The sequence below is a fragment of the Balaenoptera musculus genome, chromosome 2 (genome assembly GCF_009873245.2).
Source record: "Balaenoptera musculus isolate JJ_BM4_2016_0621 chromosome 2, mBalMus1.pri.v3, whole genome shotgun sequence".
NCBI lineage: Eukaryota > Metazoa > Chordata > Mammalia > Artiodactyla > Balaenopteridae > Balaenoptera > Balaenoptera musculus.
In genome coordinates this window covers 3,012,917-3,035,437 of record NC_045786.1, presented here as the reverse complement: position 1 = coordinate 3,035,437, position 22,521 = coordinate 3,012,917, and the positions used below count along the sequence as shown (strand labels likewise).

The window sequence follows — 22,521 nt, the reverse complement described above, 5'->3', positions numbered from 1 at the left end:
CTGAAAGAAAGAGATCTTGTGCCCAAAGCAGGATGCGCTTGGTAGGGGAAGAGAGTAAGAACATGGAGTTATAAAACCCTTGAATTTATACTGAGTAAGAACATGGAGTTATAAAACCCTTGAATTTCTATAAGCTAATATCAGATTCTCAAAAGGGTGTGACCCTCAGTGGGTAAAGAACTATTGCTCTAAAGGATCTGTCTGATTCTTCTCTCTTTACCTCTGGTGCCTTATTTCCAAATATTACTACTAGCTTCTTCACAGATCACTTACAATTGCCCAATTCTCTCTATTCACAGTCTATCTCTATCTGATTATAAGAATTTCCCAAAAGTATCATGTCAACATCCCTGAATCAAATATTGCTGTCCCAAATTTATACATGCTACCATTAAACTTTCTTATTTTAGATTATGACTCCATCAACTCATCTTCAGAAAAAGAAAGAAAGGTCACTACCACCATTTGTGCATGTGGTCAGACCTGCAGTTAGACTACCGGGTACTTTGACCCATCCACTCTTCTCATCTCATGAATACATGGACACAAGTTTCATTTAGGAGTAAATTTAAGCAATGGCTGGAAATATATCATTTACTCATGTTACTTTTCACATTCTAGATAAAAGAAAGGGAATTACATAGTCTCATAGTCTGATAACATGGTGGCAACCTTCAGCAACAATACCCTATTTATTAAACAGTGTTGAAAATGATGGCATGTTCCCCTTGGAGATCTACTTCACATGATCTTCCGCAGCTCAGTGGGCTGGAGACAAGCTGCCCGGCTTTCAGGCTGTGTGACCGTAGGCAACAGCCTGTGTCTCTGTGTCCTTGGCTATAAAATGAGGATAACAATCTCCTCCTCACAGGATTTTAATACAGATTAAATGAGTTAATATTTTCTAAGTGCCTAGAATAGTGCCTGACACATAAAACTATTAAGTGTTTTATAAATAAATAAAACAAAACGGTAATATTCTGAATGCAAATGCAATTTGCACCCACAAATGCAACCGCAGGAATAAAAGACATCATACATGTTTTAAGTTAGAAAAATATAAGGTAAGGCAAGGCCTTTCTCAAACTTCTTAAAATGCAGTCAATAAGTGGAAAACATATGAAAGTAGAAAACTATGTAAATCCAGTGCTTAGAAAAGTGTAAAAGAATTAAAGTTATCTGTACCCCTTGAAATAAATGACTACATGTTGGAGTACCTCACAACCAGCATTAGAAACTATTATGCTCTATTAGATACAAAGATCATATTAAAAACTCAAGATATCCAAAAGGATTCACTTTTCTGTTTCCAGTTACTATTTTCAATTAAATATTGATTATCAGTGATTAATTTTATAAGTAATTATTAATGGGAAATACTAAAAAACATTTCCATAAAATAAGTTTAAGGTATAAAGAATAATACAATACGTATGAGTATTCACCATCCAGTTTGGGGAAAAAAAAAAAAATTACCCTTACCTCTTATATTTACTCTGTGTCCTTCCCCAAAGTAATGTTATTCACTTATCCCAAAATTTTGTATTTATCATTCCCTTTAGAGTTGTAGTATACTGGTATCCTTAAACAGTATATTACTTCACTTTGCATGTTCTTGAATTTTATATGAGTGCAACCATGCTGCATATTTTTCTATGATTTGTTTTGTACCAACAGTACATTCCTCAGATGATCTGAGTTGTTGAGCACAGCTATAACTCATCCATTTTCAGTCATGAACAGCATTCCATTGTATGAATATACCACTTTGCATCCTACTGTGGATTTGAGGGGTTTTTTGTTTTGTTTTGTTGTTATGAACGGTGCTGTATGGACTAGACACATCACCTGATATGTCTGTAGAGAGGTTTCCCTAAGACATACTTAGGAATGGAGACACGGGATCATAATGTATGTGCGTCTGCACCTTTATTTAATATCACCAAATTTTTTTTCTAGTGGGTATTTTTTCTAGCAAGTGTTCCAGTTGCTCCATATTTACATGAACAGAAATATCATTTGGCTTTTAATCTTTGAGAATCTAGGAGAAATGAAATGCCTTCTCATTGTGGCATTTGGTTAATAATATGGTTTTAATATGCACTTCCCTGATTACTCATGAGGTTGAATATCTTATAATATGCTTATTGGCCAAATGACTTCATTCTTTTATGAAGTACACATTTAAATCCCTTGCCCAGTTTTCTGTTGTCTTTATTCCACTGTGTGGCAGATCTTTATTTGTGAATACTAATCCCTCTTGTCTTTAGATTATCTATTAGTGAAAAGAAATTGTTAATTTTGATGTAGTCATGTTTGCTCATGTTTTGCTCTAGGTATGCATTTTTACCTTATTTATTCAGAGTCATTAAAACACTCTACTCTGTTATCTTTAGAAAGTGGTATGGTTCTACTTTAACTATGCCTTTATCTTACCTACAGATTTAGATCTATAATCCAGCCCAGTTGGTTTCTCTAAATATCATGAGGTGCTGCTCCAACTCAACTTTCTTCCACTTAATCAACCAACTACCCCAATTTTTGAAAGAGCCATCCTGTCTCCACTGACTGGCAATACCAATGCTGTTACTGATGATCACGTTTCCTTAATGAGTATCTTACTATTATCCCTTGGATATTTTGTAGAATTTTCTAGTAGCCTGTGTGGAGCTGGTATTTTTGAGAGAGTATTTTTCCTTTATGTTTGAAGACCATTCAATTTCCTATCCCTTCTTGAGCCAATCAATATGAGCTATGTCTTTCTAGGGATTTGTCCCTTTGATCTAAACTTTCAACTACAGGAGCATAAAGCTGACCACTCCCAAGACAGCTATGGGAGCACACTCCCTTCTTCATTCCGGAAGCATACTGCTTTGTGACTTCTCTCTTCCCTTGACTAATCTTGCCGGCAGTTTTCAATTCTGTTAGTCTTTTCAAATAATCTGTTTTTAGTTGCACTGTTTTCCTCTCTGATTTACTTTTGTTTTCTATTTCATTAACTTGCATTTATTTCCTTTTTATGTTACTTGAAGGAGTACTCTTTTATTCTTCTAATTCTTAAGAATTCAGTTATTATTTTTCAGCCTTTAGTCCTGTAAATAAGCATTAAAGTCTACAAGTTTCCATAAAGCACCACTTTAGCTATATCACACAACTTCTGATATATAGTATTTTATACTGTTAAATTATAAATATTTTGAGTTTTTCTTTGGCCCAAGAGTTATTTTGTAAATAATACACCTGAATTCCCAAACATACAGGGAAATTATGTTATAATTATTGTTATATATATTGTTATGTACTTATAGTTAATGGCATTGTAAACAGAGAATGCAGTGATGCCAATATACTGAAATTTGTTAAAACTGGCTGTATTTGACCAGAATAGTATCAGTTTTTTAAAATGTTCCCCATGTGCTTGTAAATACTATTATTAAAATCTTCTACATTTTTGTTGATTTTTCTCTGCTTATTCCAACACTAATAAGCAGAGAAATTATTTTAAATTTATTAAAAATCAATTTAAATCTCTCTTTAGTAAGGGAGACTGTTTTTAATAGCTTACAATGCTGATGGATTTGCCTGTTTTTTCTGTGGTCCTATCTATTGTTTGCTTAATATATTTTGAAAGCATATTATCAGGTACACAGCAATTTAAAATTACCGTTCCTTTTATCTTTTTATCATTATTTGGTGACCCTCACTCTCTAGGATAGTTTTTTTCTCCCAAAGTCAACTTTACACAATATTAACATAGCCACATAACACAACCTTTCTTTAGTAAGTATTATCAGGCATGTCTTATGTTTATCCTTTTTATTTTCAAGTTTTTATATCCTTTTTAAAGGTATGTTTCTTATAAAGAGCATATAACTAGATTTTGTTATTTTAGCCAATCTGACAATCAGTTTCCGTTAACAGGAGCATTTTTTCCAATTTATATGCATTTAATTTCTAATATATTTGCATTTATTACTACTACCTTATTTTGTGCTTTCTACTTGTATCCCCTTTTCTATGTTTCTTTTCTTCTTCCTTGTCTTTTTTAAAAAAATTAAGTATTTTTTCTCATTCTATTTCCCTCCTCTACTAGTTTGGAAGATACACATACTATTTCTAGATTTTTATTCCTATCTCAGAAATTTTAACATGAATACATAACTTACCAGGGTCTACAGCTTATCAATAATTTTACCCTCCTCCCAAGTTTTACAGTGTTTGTCTAAACCTACCCTTATTTATCATTTCCTGGGTTTTCTATCCTTACATCTCAGACCTTCCATCTGCAACCACCTTCCTTACCTGTGAGACTACAGTGATCAGAAACTCAGAGAACATAACGGTGGAAGTATGACCACGACTGATAACTGACTGCTGCCTCAACCCAATACACTAAGGACAGGTGGCAACCCCAGGCTCTGCACAACGCAGGTGACCATGAACAGGTGGGGGTTAGTGTGGCCCTGAACCCTGAAAATAGCTGACACCTTGCTTCCCTCCCCACATGCCTAAGGTACTTCCGAAGAACGGACTGTCAAAGTCTGCCTTCCGGCCATAAACCATTTTTGAAGTTAGTACAGTAAAACTCCACACTCGTCTGCTATGGATGCAAAGGAAGATGCGCCTCCCTCAAGAACCCAGCTTGCCACGGTAAGAGCTAACGTTACAACGCGTCTCATAACACTTAAGCTTTACTAGTGTCACACGTGGCATTAAGTCTTACTGTTGTCACACATGGTAAGTTAAACATATAAATAAGGTACAAAAGGTACAAATGAATACTAGTAAGATGAGGTTAGTTAAGTTTTTAAGTTTTGATTTAAAAATACAGTTTATAACACACAGAGCACAAAAGCCCCTTAATTAACATAAAATTAGGTCCAATGTGAAATACTTAGAGAACATATATAAATAAGATGGTATTTTTTACATAAGAATTATTACCTCAGTGGTTGAAACATGATAAAAAGTGTGCTTTCTCAGCACTAGGTCTAGAGAAAGGCACTAGTTTTCATCTATCCTGTAGCATACAGTGTAATTTCCCAAAGAAGCTTGAATTTTTTTTCTGTTTGTTTAATAAGAAAAACACACACCAGTCCTACAGCTATTCTGAATCAGAAACATTCAGGTAAACAAAGTGTTATTTTACTTGGAATATGAAAGTTTGGTAGATGCCTAGTTATCTCCACGTAGACAGCAAAAGAGCCAGCTCACTCATCAGCCTCGTCCACCATAGGCAAGCAGGTATCGGATCATGCCAGCCAAAAGAATGGCAAGCATCATCTACCTTATTTCATTAAATATCTATGGTAGAGAACTGATGACAAAGTACACATAACAGGGTCACGAGATAGAGCTCTACACAGACCATTAAGAAGTGCCAGAAATAATCTAGAAAACTGTCTCATAATAATAAACGCAGAGGATTTTACATCTTTGGAGAACCATAATTAATGGCAGTAAAACCACCTTATTCCATAGGACTGTAAGTCCACAACACATGTGCATGGGTTGTGATTTACTGATTTGAAAAGAGGAAAAAAATAAAAATACAAAATTCCTCAAAATAGTGCAGAGCTCAAAAGTAGCCAACTTGGCGCACAGATTTTAGCAATCACCTCCAACCAAGGCCACTTCTGCTTCTAGTGAAGTAAGCCTTTTATTCATAGATGATGAAGCGGTAGTGGTGACAGTCATGATGGTGGCCACACCATCAGAGCAATTACTATGTGACTCTCTTAGCGTTATAGCATACAAGCAAAAACTCGGGAACACAGGAAGAATCAGTGTTTACTTTTATACTTTTCCCACTTTTAGTAAAGCAAGCATACATCTTCTTGAATTTTTAATCACTTAACATTTAATACATAAAGAAGATGATGAATTATATAATCGTTGTCACTCTCTGCTTCAAGATCTTTGGCAATTCCCCATCACTTCCAAGATAAAAAACAATCATGGCAATACAAAGCTTTCTTTTCTTCATTTGCTTCCCATCTAATTCTCTAGCCTCATCTCTAGCCATTCCTCCACTCACCCTACAGAGTTTGCCCAAACATGACTTGCAGGTCCCACAATGTGTGTGTGTGTGTGTGTGTGTGTGTGTGTGTGTGTGAGAGAGAGAGAGAGAGAGAGAGAGAGAGAGATGCTTTTGCACATACAATACCCTGTCTGGAGTATTATTTTCCACATCTTCACTAAGACAACCGACACACATCTTTTAAGACATGGCCATCCCCTCCATGCGTGTGGGACAGAATATCACATCAGTTACCAAACTAAATTCTTAAGGTTTGTTTTCCTATGTTTCTTCCCTAGTACACTGGAAGCTCTTCAGGGCAACATACCGTATCTTTCATCCTAAGAGTCTCACTGCCTTGCACACAGTAATCCATCATGTTCATTCTACAGATGAACACACTTGGGCCCAAATAAATTGAATTATTTTCCCAATTTCATAGGCCAATTAATGACAGATTTAATATTAGAATCTAAGACTTCTATCTTCCAGTTCAATGCTCTTTCTATAAGTGCACCTAAGGATACCAGATCAGAAGGAATTATGCATTAATATCTATAATGTTCAAGCCAGACACAGAGCTAAACGGAGTATAAAAAAGTGAGAGCTTTACAAACAAAAATAAGATACAAGTTAGTTATAAAGAATTTTCAAGGAATAGGAATAGGTGATAAAAATAAATAGAAAAGTTAGATAGAAAAATACTATCTTAAAAATAAGAATCACATAGGAGTTAGTCCAGTGACATATAAACTTTTTAGGACATGAAAAAGATAAATAATAAGTAAATAAATATATCTGTAATCAACTTCAAAGTAACTAAACATTTTTTTCCTTAAACAATATAAGGGGTAAAGTATGTAGCTAAAAATCAACAAGATCAACCATTTATGCCACGGTAAAAGGAAAGTAGCCTTATTTGGTGTATAAGTTACCTTTTATGGGAAAAAACTTGTAGGAAGCAAGATTTTAACTTAAATAAAAAATCATGGGCTTCCCTGGTGGCGCAGTGGTTGAGAACCTGCCTGCCAATGCAGGGGACATGGGTTCAAGCCCTGGTCTGGGAAGATCCCACATGCCGCGGAGCAACTGGGCCCGTGAGCCACAACTACTGAGCCTGTGCGTCTGGAGCCTGTGCTCCGCAACAAGAGAGGCCACGACAGTGAGAGGCCCGCGCACTGCCTGAAGAGTGGTCTCCACTTGCCGCAACTAGAGAAAGCCCTCACACAGAAACGAAGACCCAACACACCCAAAAATAAATAAACAATTTTAAAAAAAAAACAAAAAACACCAGTCCAAGAAGAATGAACTAAAAAAAGCTCTCAATTGAGTAAAAATAATATTAACCAACTCAGATGTATACACTTTTAAATATTATAAAATACATAAAATTTTTAAATAGCCTTTCAAGTTACCCTTGGGGCACAGGGGAGCAGGGCAATAAAATTCTTCTCCCAGGGTTCACCTTCATTCAACAAGCACTGAATGCCCACCATGTGCCAGCTCACTGAGACGCAAGAAAGGGCAGCGGCTAGGAGTATAGATCTAAATGGATTCAAATCCCGCTTCTACTGCTTATCAGCTGTGTGAACTTGGGTAAATCACTTAATCTCTTTGCCTGTTTGCTCACCTACAAAAAGGGTCTAAAAACCGTAACAGGATCACCGTGAGAATCAAACGAGCTAGTCAAATGTAAAGCACTCAGAACAGCACCTGGCAGATGGAGAGCAGCGTAAATGCAGTAGGTGCTGTACCTGCCACGTCACTACTACCACTCGACCACCCCCTGGCATGCCAGGGTGAGGAAGACAGTCTCCATCCTAAAGGAAACCAGGGTCAGGTAGGGAGGATGACACAGAAACACACCATAACACAGCAGAAAAAGCACAATAATACAAGTATAAAAGATGGATCCACAGGTGTAACAGAAGAGAATTAACTTTCTCTGACAAATGGGAAAGGGATCACGGAAAGCATTTTAGACGAAGAAATACCTGAGATGAACTCCTGTCCACCTTTCAAAACATACCAAAACGTATGGGGTAGTGGGGAAAAAAGTGTGTACCAGGTAGAGGGAACAAATGTACCTCCAAAGACACAGAGAAAAACCCAGAAATCTGTAGGTCGGAGGGGCCACCAGAGAGAGGAAAGAAACAGCAGGGCAGGACCATAAACCAGGGCCTGGGATCTCACGCGAAGGATCTTGGTTTGTCCTGTGAGTTAATAAAGATCCGAGGAAGGGGTTTAATTGGGGTAGTGACTGAATCAGACTTTTTCCACAGAGATGATTTTGGCAGCAGCCTGCATGACAGACCAGAGGGAGGAGAAGTAACTGGCTAGTGTAAGAGTCAGGTGCTAAGCTCACTGACACCACACAGGAGTAAGAGACCACCAAGAGAACATCCACACTCGGCTCAACTCTGGCTACTCTCTCTCAAGCATCTTTCCCGGAAACTTTAGCCTTGAACGTCTCCATGAAGTCAAAGTGTGTTGAGGACACAGAAAACTTGAAAACGCTGACTAGACACAATGAAACTGCGCTCAGTTTAAAAACGTATAAAACCAGGAAAGCAGGATTTGTGTTCCTCTACAATCAAGAGCTTTGGTTCTTAGTCAGGTTCTGAAAAATATTCTTAAAAACCTCAAATAGAAATTCTCATGCTGAATTTTGATGAGCAAGATCAAGTTTTTGTCTCTTGCAAACTATTCAAGGCTGTCTCAGGCAGGATTGCAGATGAAAATCAAAACAAGGTAGAGACAAAAATTAACCTGAAATGGATCACAGACCTAAATGTTAAAGCTATAAACTTAAAACAAAACAAAACATAGCAGCAAATCTTCCTCAACTGGGCAAAGACTTCCTAGAATTCAAAAAGCACAAAGCCTAAAAGAATAAAATTATAAATTGGACTTCATCAAATGTGGTACAAGCCACAGAAAGGGAGAAAATATTTTCAATATCTATATACAACAAAGAACTTGGATCCAGAATATAAAAAGAACTCTTGCAACTCAATAATAAAAAGACAAGCAACCCAATTAAAAGTAGATAAATGATTAGAACAGATATTTCACAAAAGAAAATACAGAAATGGCCATTAAGTACATCAAAAGATACTCCAACATCATTAGTTATCAGTGAAATCCAAATGAAAACCAAAAGGATACTACTACACACCTACTGGAATTGCCTAATTTATTTTTTTTTTTAACATCTTTATTGGAGTATAATTGTTTTACGATGGTATGTTAGTTTTTGCTGTATAACAAAGTGAATCAGCTATATGCATACATATATCCCCATATCCCCTCCCTCTTGAGCCTCCCTCCCACCCTCCCTTATCCCACCCCTCTAGGTGGTCACAAAGCACCGAGCAGATCTCCCTGTGCTATGCGGCTGCTTCCCACCAGCTATCTATTTTACGTTTGGTAGTGTATATATGTCCATGCCACTCTCTCACTTCATCCCAGCTTACCCCTCCCCCTCCCCACATCCTTAAGTCCACTCTCTAACACCTGCATAGTTATTCCTGTCCTCCCCCTAGGTTCATCAGTACCATTTTTCTTTTAGATTCCACATATATGTGTTAGCATACAGTATTTGTTTTTCTCTTTCTGGCTTACTTCACTCTGTAGGACAGACTCTAGGTCCATCCCCCTCACTACAGATAACTCAATTTCGTTTCTTTTTCTGGCTGAGTAATATTCCATTGTATCTATGTGTCACATCTTCTTCATCCATGGAATAGCCTAATTTAAAACGTGGACAAATGTTTGCAAGGATTGGAGCAACTAGAACTTTCATACAATGTAAAAGGTGAAATGTTACAAGCACTTTAGAAACAAGTTTGGCAGTTTCTTGCAAAGTTAAACGAACACTTACTACATGAGCCAGCAATTCTACCCAAAAGAAATGTAAGCATATATTCGCAAGAAAAATTGGATGTGAACACTCATATCTGCTTTATTCTACAGCAAAGAACCAGAAACAACTCAAATGCAGGCATACCTCGTTTTCTGGCACTTCACTTTACAGCACTTCGCAGACACTGCGGGGGTTTTTTTGTTGTTTTTTTAACAACTTGAAGGTTTGGAGCAACCTTCTGTTATCAGATGATGGTTAGCATGTTTCAGCAAATAAGTATTGTAATTAAGGTATGCACACTGTTTTTTAAGACAATGCTATTGCACACTTAACAGAGTACAGGACAGTGTAAACATTTTATATGCACTGGGAAACCAAAAAATTCATGTGACACACTTTATTGTGATATTCATTTTATTGTGGTGGTCTGGAACCAAAGGCCAAGGTCTGCCTGTAGTAAGCCCATTGTAGATGAAGAGAGAAACCAATTCCATCACATGATGGAAGACTACTGAGCAACACAGAAGGAATGCACTACTGACACAGGCAATAACACGATGAAAACGTGATGCTGAGCAAAAGAGCACAGACAGCACATACTGTATGGTTCTGTTTATATGAAACCCTAAAACGGTAAATCTCACCTTTAGGGATCAAAACCAGATCAGTGGTTGCTCGGGCAGAGGCAGGGAGGACCGACTGAGATGAGGTACAAGCAGGAAACGTTCTGTATCTTGACTGTGGTGGTGGTTACACTGGTAGCCACAGGCATGTCAACACTCACCAAAATGTTACATGCATACTAGTGTATACATACAACCTTCCTCAAGCTAAAAAACATATACAAATAGCTATAAGATGAAGCTTCAGTGTATAATGCAAATTATACCTCAATAAAGTTTATTAACACACACACAAAACAGGGTAGCGTTTTAACTTTTGTCTTAGGATTGCCTTGATCCATAAGCACAAGAACATACTATGTCTTAGGAAGACATACAACTGTCTTCTTCGATATATTCCAAACTAAATGAATGAAACCATGAAAAGTTGTGGATGCCACATTCATTAAGCTACTCAATTTTTTTTTCATCTTTTTTTGGAGTATAATTGCTTTACAATGTTGTGTTAGTTTCTGCTGTAAACAAAGTGAATCAGCTATACGTATACATATATCCCCTTATCCCCTCCCTCTCGAGCCTCCCTCTAACCCTATCTACCCTCCCCAGGTCAAGGTTCTTTGTTTTATGCAATAGAATAACACTGGGACATTACCCTTGAAGTTCAGGTCAATGTTATACATGAAGTAATATGGTGAGGTCTCTCTCAATATAATGCTCTTTAAAAAAGAGCTCAAGGCAGGCTTCCTCAAGCCAAAAAACATATACTAATAGCTATAAGATGAAGCTTCAGTGTATATTACTATTCTATTACTGATTTAACAGACAGCCTTGTTCTTAAGGCCAGAACAACTAAGCAATGTTTAAAGTCAAAGCTATAGAAGCAATGGACAAATTTTATAACAACATCCTTTTAGATGGCAGTATGTCAGTTAAAGTTAATTGTGGACAAGAGAATAAGGAATTAAGCGTCAGCTGATGCAAGATGCATTTAAAACAAACATAATCTAATAATATAAATAAAACAAACATTTATTGAATGCTTAAAACTGTGCTAAGCGCAGTGCTTCATAAACTCTAAGGTTACCATCCCCATTTTACATATGGGAGAATTCAAGCATACGGAGACTAAGTAACTTGGCCAAGGTGACTCATCTAGTAAATTATAGGATCAACTCAAACCCTTAACCACTATGTTTGCTCCCCTTCAGAAAGAAACACTATATTCAAAAATTGAACTCCAGATTCACCAGAGACCTAAATATGAAAGGTAAAACTACAAAACTATTAGAAGAAAATCTAAGAAAATATCTTTGCAATTCATGGATTAGGAAGGACTTCTTACTACCCACAAAGTCAAAAATTTGACAGATGTAAATGTATTAAAATTAGGGATTTCCATACCATAGTCAAAGTCAACAGGTGACTGGGATTACTATCTCAAATACACAAGAAATTCTAGGAAATCAACAAGTAGAAACCGAACCAAAAAGAAGGGCAAAGAGTATGAATAAGCCAGACATGGAAAGGGAAACTCAAATGGCCAGCAAGGATATGAAGAAATAATCAACCTCGCTAGTAAACAAGAAAATACATATTAAAGCAACTACAATATTCTATTTAACAACTGTCAAACTAGCCAAATGCAGATGTTGTACAATACCAAAAGCTGACAAAAATGTGAGAAAATAGGAATTTTTATGTAACACTGGTGAAGGTAAAAATTGGTGTAGCCGTTTTAGAAATAATCTGGCAGAATTTAGTGATATTAAATATGTGACTAACCTATAACTCAGCAATACTATGCCTGGATGTATGTTCCCAGAGAAACTCTTCCACAGCCATTAGCAACATGTAAAAAGATGCTTTTTACAGAATTATTTGTACCCAAGAGTTGGAGTCAACCTAGGCATCCCTCATTAGGGGAACTGATGAGTAATTGATAAGTGCTGACACAAACCATGAAATACTGCACAGCTGGAAGCAATGAACTAGATGTACTTACAGGAACATGAACAGATCTCGAACAACATGGGGTGGCGAAAGTAAAATATACAGCAAAATATCAGGTACACAGATGCAAAACACACAAAGAACTAGATAATTTTACAAGGACAGAGACATAGCCAAGGACATATATAAAACACATTAGATTGGGTGGAAGTGAGGGCTGGGGAGGACAGGGTGAATGGGAGTTGAGGTAGGGAATGAAGAGGGAAAATTACAATCCAAATAATGGGAGTATGCCTCGAAGCAGACCAAACCAACTCCCTGCACCCGAAATGTTTTAAGTGATATCGGCACCTCAACTGTTAAATTTGATGGATTTATGGGAATAATTAGAAATCCATTTTTATGAGATGATTGAGTATTCTACACAATACATTTGGTTTTTACTATGACAAATTTGAAAATTCGCAGCTTCTAGTTCTTCCTTGTTATCATCATAGATAAAACGGTCTAATAACGGAATACCAAGCTACTAGCCTGGGAAGCTGTAACCTGGTCCAAGCAAACTAGTAATAGGAACTTGGCAAAGTCCTTTTACCTCTTTGAATCTGTTTGCTTATCTGAAAAAAATGGATTTGGATGATTGTCCCGAATCCCTCCAGCTCCACAATTTCTATTTTCTTAATTTTTATTCATATGAAATTATTTTCTCTCTGCTCCAACTATTCCCTCCCCTGCAACCAAAAAAAATAAATAAAAAACAAGAGTATCAAAAGAGATTTAGAAAAGTGACGTAGCAATAGGAATGAATAGCAACTTAGCTTTTTAGGGTAGAAAGGAGAAAACATTAGAGACACAGTGATGTTCAGAGAGCCTTTGCAAGTATCTAAGTCAGAGTGACGTGAACTTGAGCACAGGTTCAGACACTGTATTCCGTTAAGGATTTTACTACCCACTATTCCACGCGTCACCACTGCCCCTTCTCAAAACACATATTATAGTCTCGTATGGAGTTTCTACTTGAAGGCCCTAAATTGCAGCTTATCTGTATCAATTTTCAGATTAAAAATGATGATTCCCTAAAAGTCCCTTCCATATTAAAAATGTAAGATTCCAAGAGAATGATGAATTTTTTAATCAACAAACTGGTCACCCTGAGCATTTAATAAAAAACCAAGCATTCAATTATATCTGTAGATTAAATGGATATAAAGACATTAAAAATAAGGGAAATTAGACTATATTGTGGCTTGGTGACCATGAAGAGTAACTGAGGTATCTAAAGAATAGTGGTGTCACATTTTATAAAAAGAAAATTGATATCACAATATTTAACATATCTTAAAAGCTGGAATTAGAATATACCTAAAATTTTGAAACTGGAACATTTTAAAAGAGAAAAGAGATGTCTTGCAATATTTTTAGAATACAATAATAAACATGAGAAACTGACATCATTCCCATATTTATCTTCATTCACACTGAAGTTTAAATATGGATGGGGAAGGGGCGGGGGAAGGGGAGTGGGAATTAAGAGGTCACGAAACATCTGTTCCTAATAATTCCAGCACAGATGCAGTTGTTTCAGCAAAAGCGAGGATGAAGGTCCTCCAGGCTGCCCTGCTATGAGGTCTTCCACCCACAGCTACAGTGCAGACCCCAAACCCTGCACATCAAGTCCCAGGAATAGAGTTGACTGTAGGAGAAAATGTGTACATGGACAATTAACTGCATTCCCTATGTCTACAGAGCACCTGTATTAAATAACAAGGAAACGTTTGACAAAATAAATGAGAGGAAAACAACCTCTTAGAGAATGAAAAATAAGAATCTAATAAAACGTTTCATAGCTGTAACGCAAGCATGGACTTGAATTCCGCTTTTTTGGCTGTTCCTTCTGGAATCTTTGGATTTATCTACACCTAAATGATATACTCCAAAATACGTTTTAACAAAATTAATGAAGTGAGTTGAAAACATTAAATTTTTTTCTCTGAACACAATCCACAGGCAAACTTTACTCATTAGAGAGCACCGTGCTATTTAAGTATGTTGCCATACTTCCAAGACACTCCGTTTCAGGTTAACAAGCAGCATAACCCACCCCATCACGTGCACAGCATACTGAAAAACTGTATTTGGTAAAATCGATGTCCTAAGAATGTTTCCTTTGCAGATACAATTCTTCAAATGCTGTCCCATAGAGATGTCTGTCAAAGGGTACAAACTTCCAATTATAACACGAATAAACTCCGGGGAACTGATGCACAGCATGAGGACACTAGTTAACAGAACTGTATGCTGTACGTGAAAGCTGCTATGAGAGTAGTTTTAATGTTCTCACCATGGCGACAACAGAGTGTAATTACGTGAGGTGAAGGGTGTGTTGACTAACCTTATCGTGGCAAACATGTGCAATATATACATGTATCAAATCATCACACTGTACACCTTAAACTTACACAATGTTGTACGCCTATTACATCTCAATAAAGCTGGAAAAACTTAGAAAAAAAGCCACTGTCCCATCCAAAGGAAAGATTATTTCCTATAGCAATGCTTGTATAACAGATCACATTTAAATTTAACCAGGGTTGCTACAGAACTTTTCCTACTATGTGTATATCCATTTATTTTCTACTTTTAATATAACTAGTTTAATGATCATTTAGCTAGTTACAGGCACAACATACAGCCTTTTTAAAAGTATTTTAAAAAATACATTTTATTATATTTCCTAATCAGAGTATCTTTCTAATTTAAAAATTTTTACTTTTCTTTCAACAATGAACTTTTGTTTTATTTAGCTTATAGCTCTATTAGAGATGAACATACATTTCCCCATAAATTAGTGATCATACTGCAAGGATTAAGAAACCTTTTTCAGTCCTAAATACTATTTCTACCATTTCACCAAGTCCTCTAACCTCTCATTGCACTTTTGCACACCAATGCATATCTTCTTCCAACATCTGCATGACTTTTCTTCTCCACCATTGCAATTCACTACAGGTAGTTAAGAGTAGCTAACAATATAATTCCACATGATATTGCATCTGTGTTTACATCTGGCTCTAATCACATGCTTAGAAGTGATTTATACAGGGGAAACCAAAAAAGGAGGAAAAAAACCCACAACTATGAGAAACAATTAAGTTATTTTAAATGTATCATTCTCAACTTGATACAACTTTCTCACCACAGGCTTCAAAGTCACTGAAACTGCAAACATAGGGTATGGCATTTCAAAAACACTGGATATAAGAAAGAAAAAAAAGTACTAACCAAATATTTCATATGCTTTTATACTAGGGTCATTTTAACAAGTGATTGGTGCTTTCAATTTATAAGATAGTTTAAGTTTTGCTCCATGCTACAACTGTATATGTCATGGCTTTGTGGTAAAGTTCCTCAGTTCATAAAAAAATAAGTTGATAGTAACCAAACCTATTCACTACTGAGCTCTAGGAATTAGAAAACCACACTCAAGAACTGTGTCAGGAAATGTAAAACTATATTTACACACACACACACACACACACACTCCCTCTCTCTCTCAAAGAACTATGACACCCTAAAATGAGAATTCACGCAGGCTTACCTGATAATTCACATAATTCCTACTTATTTCAAGATAAAGAGTATTATTGTTGCATTATGGTACTGGTGTTGGTGCATTTACAGAAATACCATTAAAAAAAATTAGGGAAGTAAATACTTCTAACATTTGACCTAATGAAAGGCTTCTAAAAGTTTACAGTAACATTAACATAATTATATAGACACAGGCCAAAAAGACATAACTAAATACATTAAATCTCATGCAATACAAGTTACAGTACCAATTTATATTTGTTGAAAAGTAAGAATTCTTTGAATACAAGCATACAATAATTAGTAAACTGCAGAGACTCTTAAATGCATTTAAAACTTCAAAACAAATTTACATTCCTTAATTTACAATTGGTAAATTTAAAATTTATACACTACCTGATTCTAAATCTTAATTAGAAGGGGAAGGAAAAGATAAAAATCGCTAACATCTGAGTGACTGCTGGTAAATACCTTCTTCAGTAGTTGTCTGCCAACCCATGTATAGTTTTAAGTCTATGTAAGTTATGAAAAAATAATTACACAGTTAATTTCCAATTTTCTTACCATATTCAACCATTTACATTTTTTAATGTCTAAAAATATATATTTCCAGGGATCTTACCATGAATGAAAAAGGAGATTAGAAAATATAGTAAGAATGCAAAATAAATATGGACCAATCATTACATATTCTTCTCCAAACCTAACAACATAAAACAAAACTTTCTTTAAAAAAGCAGTAATACAACTGGTCTAAAGCAAGACTAAATTGACAGCAATCTCAGTTGCAAGATTTAAAAAGACCAAATTTATACAACTGTTCAAGCTAAAACAATCCTACTTCTTTCCAGTCCTAGCAGACTAGAAAATGCTTATGCCTAATTTACCCAGGGCTAGTTTGAAATAAGGGTAAGACCCGGAATTATACGGAAGGTCCCTATCAAAGCAGAGGTCCCAAATCAACAGGAGACGGACAGATTCATGGCATCTTACACCAATAATCATCTTTGTTAGCATCCTCTACTGGTGGTTTCCAAAGACAGCAAGTAGAAATGCAAATGACAGAAGATATGTACCTGTTAGTCCATCTAGAGTGAATTAATCAGTGTGTGGTCATCAGCAGCTGGAGTACATTTCTCAAACAGACAAATAAATAAGTAACCACAAAGAGTATAAGTGGAAAATGGGAAGGCAGATTTTTAAAATCCAGCAAAGCATTACATTATAAACGGTAAGAAAAAAAAAATCAATTTAAGCCACTAACATCATCACCATAGAGTTACTACATAAGGTTTCAGGCTTTGGCCAAACCTTGCTCAACTGTTTTACCCCTGTCAAGTTACATTACCTGATGCTCCCATTAACATCCTACTCTGCAGATATATTCCGGAAAGGAAATTTAAATGTTTTACTGAAGGCTTAGCAGAAAATCTGCATGCCTTATTCTAAAATGAACAAAAAATTATTTACATATAAATTACAGCATAAAGTATCTCTATGACCATCTCCCACTGTATACATCATTTATTCCTTCATTAAAAAGATTTAAGAGTTAACATTTTCCAAGCGATTCTCTCCAATAAACAACTGCAACTTAAATATGACTGCGTTGCTAAGAAATCTTAACCAGCACCTATCCTGAGGTTTCACAACACAATGGCATACAACTTCATTTTTAATTTGCAAATCATGAGGCTTAATCGAATAGCGTGGCTGTAATAATCAGCAATGGATGAAATGCATCTGAGAACAAAAAGAAATACAAGGACAGAGCCAACAGTGATGAAAATGGAAGATACCTGTAGTAGCACAGTGCTATCTGAAACACCTTTTGTTTTCTCAGAGTGATGCACACTGCAGACGAGACATTTTGTGCTAAACAGCCCCAAATCTGTTTCTCTAATAGTAAACACAAAGGAAAAACACTGACAGCAAGCGCGGTAAATAAATCGCTCCCTTGAGAATGAAAGCAGCAGACTGGAGGGGCTGACACGCGCAGGGGAAAACTAAACACCATCTTTTTCTACCTGCGCAAGTTGCCATTTGCTGCAGCCGTCCAGCAGCTCTCTTTCCTGCTGATTTCAAGTACCTTTCGGGATCGCTTTTTCCCCCTAAGTCAGCTGTTGATATGCCTTATGGGTGTAATATTCGTATCACAGGATCTTTAGGAGGAAAATCCATCCTTTCCTGCTCAGGTAAACATGTTTACAGCAGCTGCACAGACGCTGGGTGGTTCAGACTCACATGTCACACACATGTCGTCAGCAACAAGAAAAGCCCCTTTCTCTGGCGACGAACATTTTAAATAAGGTAAAACGCGAACAGCCCTTTCCAAACCAACTTACCTTTCATAAAGCCACAGCAGCAACAGCTCGATATAGCACACACAATTTGACGCTAAAACAGGAAATTAAAATTGCAATAGCCTGTGCTCCGCTGCGGCCGTAACAAGTCATCTCTCCACAATGAGGACGCCCAATATTAGTTATCGATCATAGCTAACGGAGGTCTTTAAAATGCAAATGTGTATTTGGATAACTAACACCGTTCATGAAAGCGGTGATTCTAATGTCGACTCGAATATATTAAAATTACGTTTACGATTGGAAGGAAACATCTTGAAACCGCCTAAAAGCTTCGTATCTGCTTCGAGACAGGAAATCCCACACAAAATCTGAAATTGCCAGGAAAGGTTACAAAACCTCGCGTTTCGCATCCCAGAGGGGAGGGAGAAAGGGGGCCCGGGCGTGGGGGTGGGGCGAGCGCCGGGGAGTTCTGACTTAAACCCGCATTTCCTCATTTTCTGGCGGACACGGCGATCCCATTTCAGGCGCCTTTATTTCCCGACTCTCAGAAACTCGTTTTAAAAATAACGCAGGAACCCACACGAGCCCCTCGGTCCGTTAGGTCCGTGCAATTCCTTATATAGACTCGGCCGCAGCCGGCGGCAGGGCCGTTGCCGCCCATTATTCTCCAAACAGGTACCGGGCGGGCGGGGGCCGCGCTCCAGCCTCGGCCCTGTCGCCGCAGGAACTGTCCAGACAATACCCACCAGCAGACGTTCGCTGCCGAGCGGTGGGCGGGCGGGCGGGCACAGCGGCGCCCGAGATAAGCAGACATGCAGTCAACTTACACCGTTTCTCCCAACTGCAGAAGGCGACTGTGCAAACCACCACCACATGTTCGGGGCTCGCGCTCGCTCTCTCGTCATTATTGTTATTTTTCTAAACTCTCACGCCAGGCAGGGCGGGTGTGCGTCCCCGGCGCAACGGCACTCATCAGTAAACACCGCGGCCCGCAGCGCAGGCAGCGGCGCCCCGCGTCCGTCGGTCCGGCCGCCCCTCCCCCACCCTCCTTCCACCCGAGATCCGGAGCGCCGTCCAAGCTCCGTTCGCCGGCTTCACGCCCCGCGCGTCCGGCCCAGGTAACAACTTCCCCAAACCGAAAGAGCACAAGGGAGGCGCACGCTCGGCACCCCATCCCGGCGCGGAGGAGGCGTCCTCCCGGGCGGGGACCTGTCTGCGGTGCTTACCGGTCCCGAGACCAGGTAACAACTCCGCAAACCCGCCGCCCCCCGCGGCTCCCGCGGCCGCAGCTCTGCGCCCGCCCCGCCCGCCCGCCCGCGCCCCCGCCGGCTCCCCGCGGGACGCGGACCGCGCTCCGGGCGCGGCGGCGGCCGCGGGCGCGGGAGAGGAAGGGCGCTTAGGCATCCGCACCCCGCGCCGCGAAGCCCCGTCCCGCGCCGAGCGCGCCTCGCCGGCCGGTCCCAACTTTACCGCCGCCGGCCCGGCCCGTCCGCCCGCCGCGCGCTCCGCGCCGCCCGCGCACACGCGCGCACGGACGACACGCAGCCCGCGGCCGCCGCGTCCCGCCGCCGCCGCCCGTCCGCAGCCCGGCCCGCCCGCCCGAGCCGCGGGGCCCGAGCGCCGGCGCCGGCGGGGCTGCGGCGCGCGGAAGCCACTCTACACAGGCAGCGCCGGGCACAAGTTAGTTCCTCGGCTCCGGGGCCTCGGCGCCGCGGGGACGAAACGCCGAGGGCGCCGAGGAGGAGGGGAGGGGGGCGCCGAGGGGCACAAGAGTGGGGAAAAGTGCGAAAAGAAGCAACAGCCGCTCCCCCGGAGCCCAGAAAAGTGGACGCCGCGTCCCGGCCGCCCGCCTGCGCCGGGGATGCGGCGGCGGCGGCGGCTAACGGTCCAGCGAGGCGGCAGGGGCGGCGGGAGCCGCTAGGCGGAGAGACCAGGTAAGAGACATAACGGTTCAGGGAGAGCGGGCGGCCGCGGCGCGGCTCCCGAGGCGGCGGCCCGGAGGGGGGCAGAGAGCACTACTTTCTACTTTCCCACTCCACTTGGCCCGTCCCTGCCCGGCCGCCCCCAGCCCGGCTCGCCCCCCTCGCCCCCGGGGGCGCCCCGGCCGCCCGGCTCCCCCTGACTCCGCCGCTCCCCGGTCCCCTCCGCCACTCACCGTTATTGCGCCGCGGGTTCGCCTGCTTTCTGCGCTTACACCTGGGGCCATCCGCCATGATCCTCTCGCTTGTGTCTAAATGCTCGAGTCACCTCCTCCCCCTCCCTCCCTCCCCCTTCCCCCCCGCCCCTCCGCCTCCACCCCTCCCCCCTCCCCACCGCACCTGGTTTACGACACTCGCGGCTTTACGACATCACCTTCCTTACACCTAGAGCCGCTCGCTCTACGGCCGGAACCTTGTTGCTAGGGAGAGGACGGTTTGCGGCCGCTGGGGGAGCGGCCGAGTTTGCATTGAGGGGCGAGGGAGAAGTTTCCCCCAGGTGTCGCGGGCTGGGGGCGGGGGCGCTGGGGAGCGGTGCGGACGTGGTCCGAAGGGCGACTGGCCGTCGGAGTGAGAAAGGTAAAGTAGGAGGCTCTGAACCGGCCACACCCGCCGCGGCCGCCAGGGGCACGATCGGGTCTGGCTGATTCTCCCCGGGATCCGGTGTCCTCGGAGCTGCCCCCGGAGTGGCCGGAGCGACCTGTCCTCCCTCCTCCTCACGGGGGGCTCACGCACCCCGGGCCGCCCGGGGACGCCCCGGGATCGGGGACAGGCAGGTCCGGGGAGCGGCGAGGGCCTGCTTCGGGACACGCGGTGCCCGGGGAGAGGCCACCTGACCCCGCACGTCTGACTCTCTGCCCCTCCTCGGACGCACGGTTTTCCCCCGCGCGACCCGGGATGGGAAGTGACTTCAACGAGATAGAAGTCCAGCTGGAGCGACGGAGGGGCGAGGAGTTCCGCTTGCGAGCCACCTCGGCGGTAACGCGGCCTGAGTAATGCCCACGCCGGCCTGTCTCACTTCCTCCTCCGCGCCGGGCGCTCACCTGCTGTCACCTCGGCCGCCCCCGCCCCCGGCCGGCCAGATCTGAGGCCTCCAGACTTAGAGCTGAGGTTATCAACAGGCCGCGATTTAGTACCTAGACGGGCAGCTGTGGCTGCGAATGACCTTCCGGCAAGAAACGAGGGCCGGCGGGGGCGGTCTTGGGGGCAGAGCGGTGGCGATCTTCTCTGAGGTCTTTGTACAAGTTCGGGGACTTACGAAGGGCCACGTAGATAACACCACAAATACCAAGAAAGTCAGGTCTTAAGTGCTCGGTAGGGACTTAGCTTTCCCCTTCTCCCCGCCTTCAAATGAGGAAATGTCTTTGGGACCAACCTTACGGAATAAATGAGCCGGGCTGCACTTCGAATCGTGCAGTTCCAAGTGAAAACGGTAAGAGATGACAGAGAAATTGAGGAGACCGGAGCGTGACGAAGTATGAGAAATAACCCAGTCACCTAGCACAGTGCTGTCCCAGTAGGTGCTCAGTAAATTCATGCCTATAATTTCTGCCGTGCCTATGGCAGGACTTTTTTATTATGTTAATCTTCTAAACACTCTCCAGACTTTTAGAAGATTCATTAATAATCTCTTCAAACCTTTCAACTGAAATAAATTTACAGCTGAAGTCTGGTAATTTAAAATTAGAAAGTTTAATCCTGAATATAGATGAAAATTTTCTCTCCCACGTTTGCTTTGGCATTTTGAGAAGTGAATGCATTATTTATTGGTGCGTGAAATGTGACTGTAAACATCTTTTGCTATACGTTATGTCTATATGTCTGCTCCCTTCCTCAAGGCCACAACTAGAATCATCCGTCTTAATGATCATCTTAAGTACAGGCAGCCCTGCCTTTCCTCAGTGCCATGTTAATTGACCTTGTACATGTGAGAACCAGAGCCATGGTCGTGCTTTGCTTGGTTCAAGTGGTGCTTTTTCCCTGCCCTCTTAAGAGCTATGTGATGTTCTTCAGTTTCCTTCTGGATCAGCTTATAGACTTTATCCTTTGCTGGCATCTCCCCGCTCCCCCCGCCCCAGCACACAGGCACACACACACACGCACAGCTTTATTACAGCTACCCTAATTTCCAGTCAGAAAGGAAAAAACAAAACAAAACTTTCTAACTCTAGTGCACATTTCACTTACTTTT

At 41.0% G+C, this 22,521-nt stretch overlaps 1 protein-coding gene across 4 annotated transcripts in view; it reads right to left on the bottom strand.

The window, feature by feature from the left end:
- ZEB1 (zinc finger E-box binding homeobox 1) overlaps window positions 1–20,586 on the bottom strand; it is a 195,530-nt gene extending 174,944 nt beyond the window's left edge. For all 4 annotated transcript variants that reach the window (XM_036841614.1, XM_036841616.1, XM_036841615.1 and 1 more), the window contains exon 1: window positions 20,510–20,586. In XM_036841614.1, the coding sequence (XP_036697509.1) occupies window positions 20,510–20,567 (58 nt within the window). In that variant the 5' untranslated portion in view covers window positions 20,568–20,586. The remainder of the gene's footprint in view (window positions 1–20,509) is intronic.
- Between the last annotated feature and the right edge of the window lie 1,935 nt (window positions 20,587–22,521).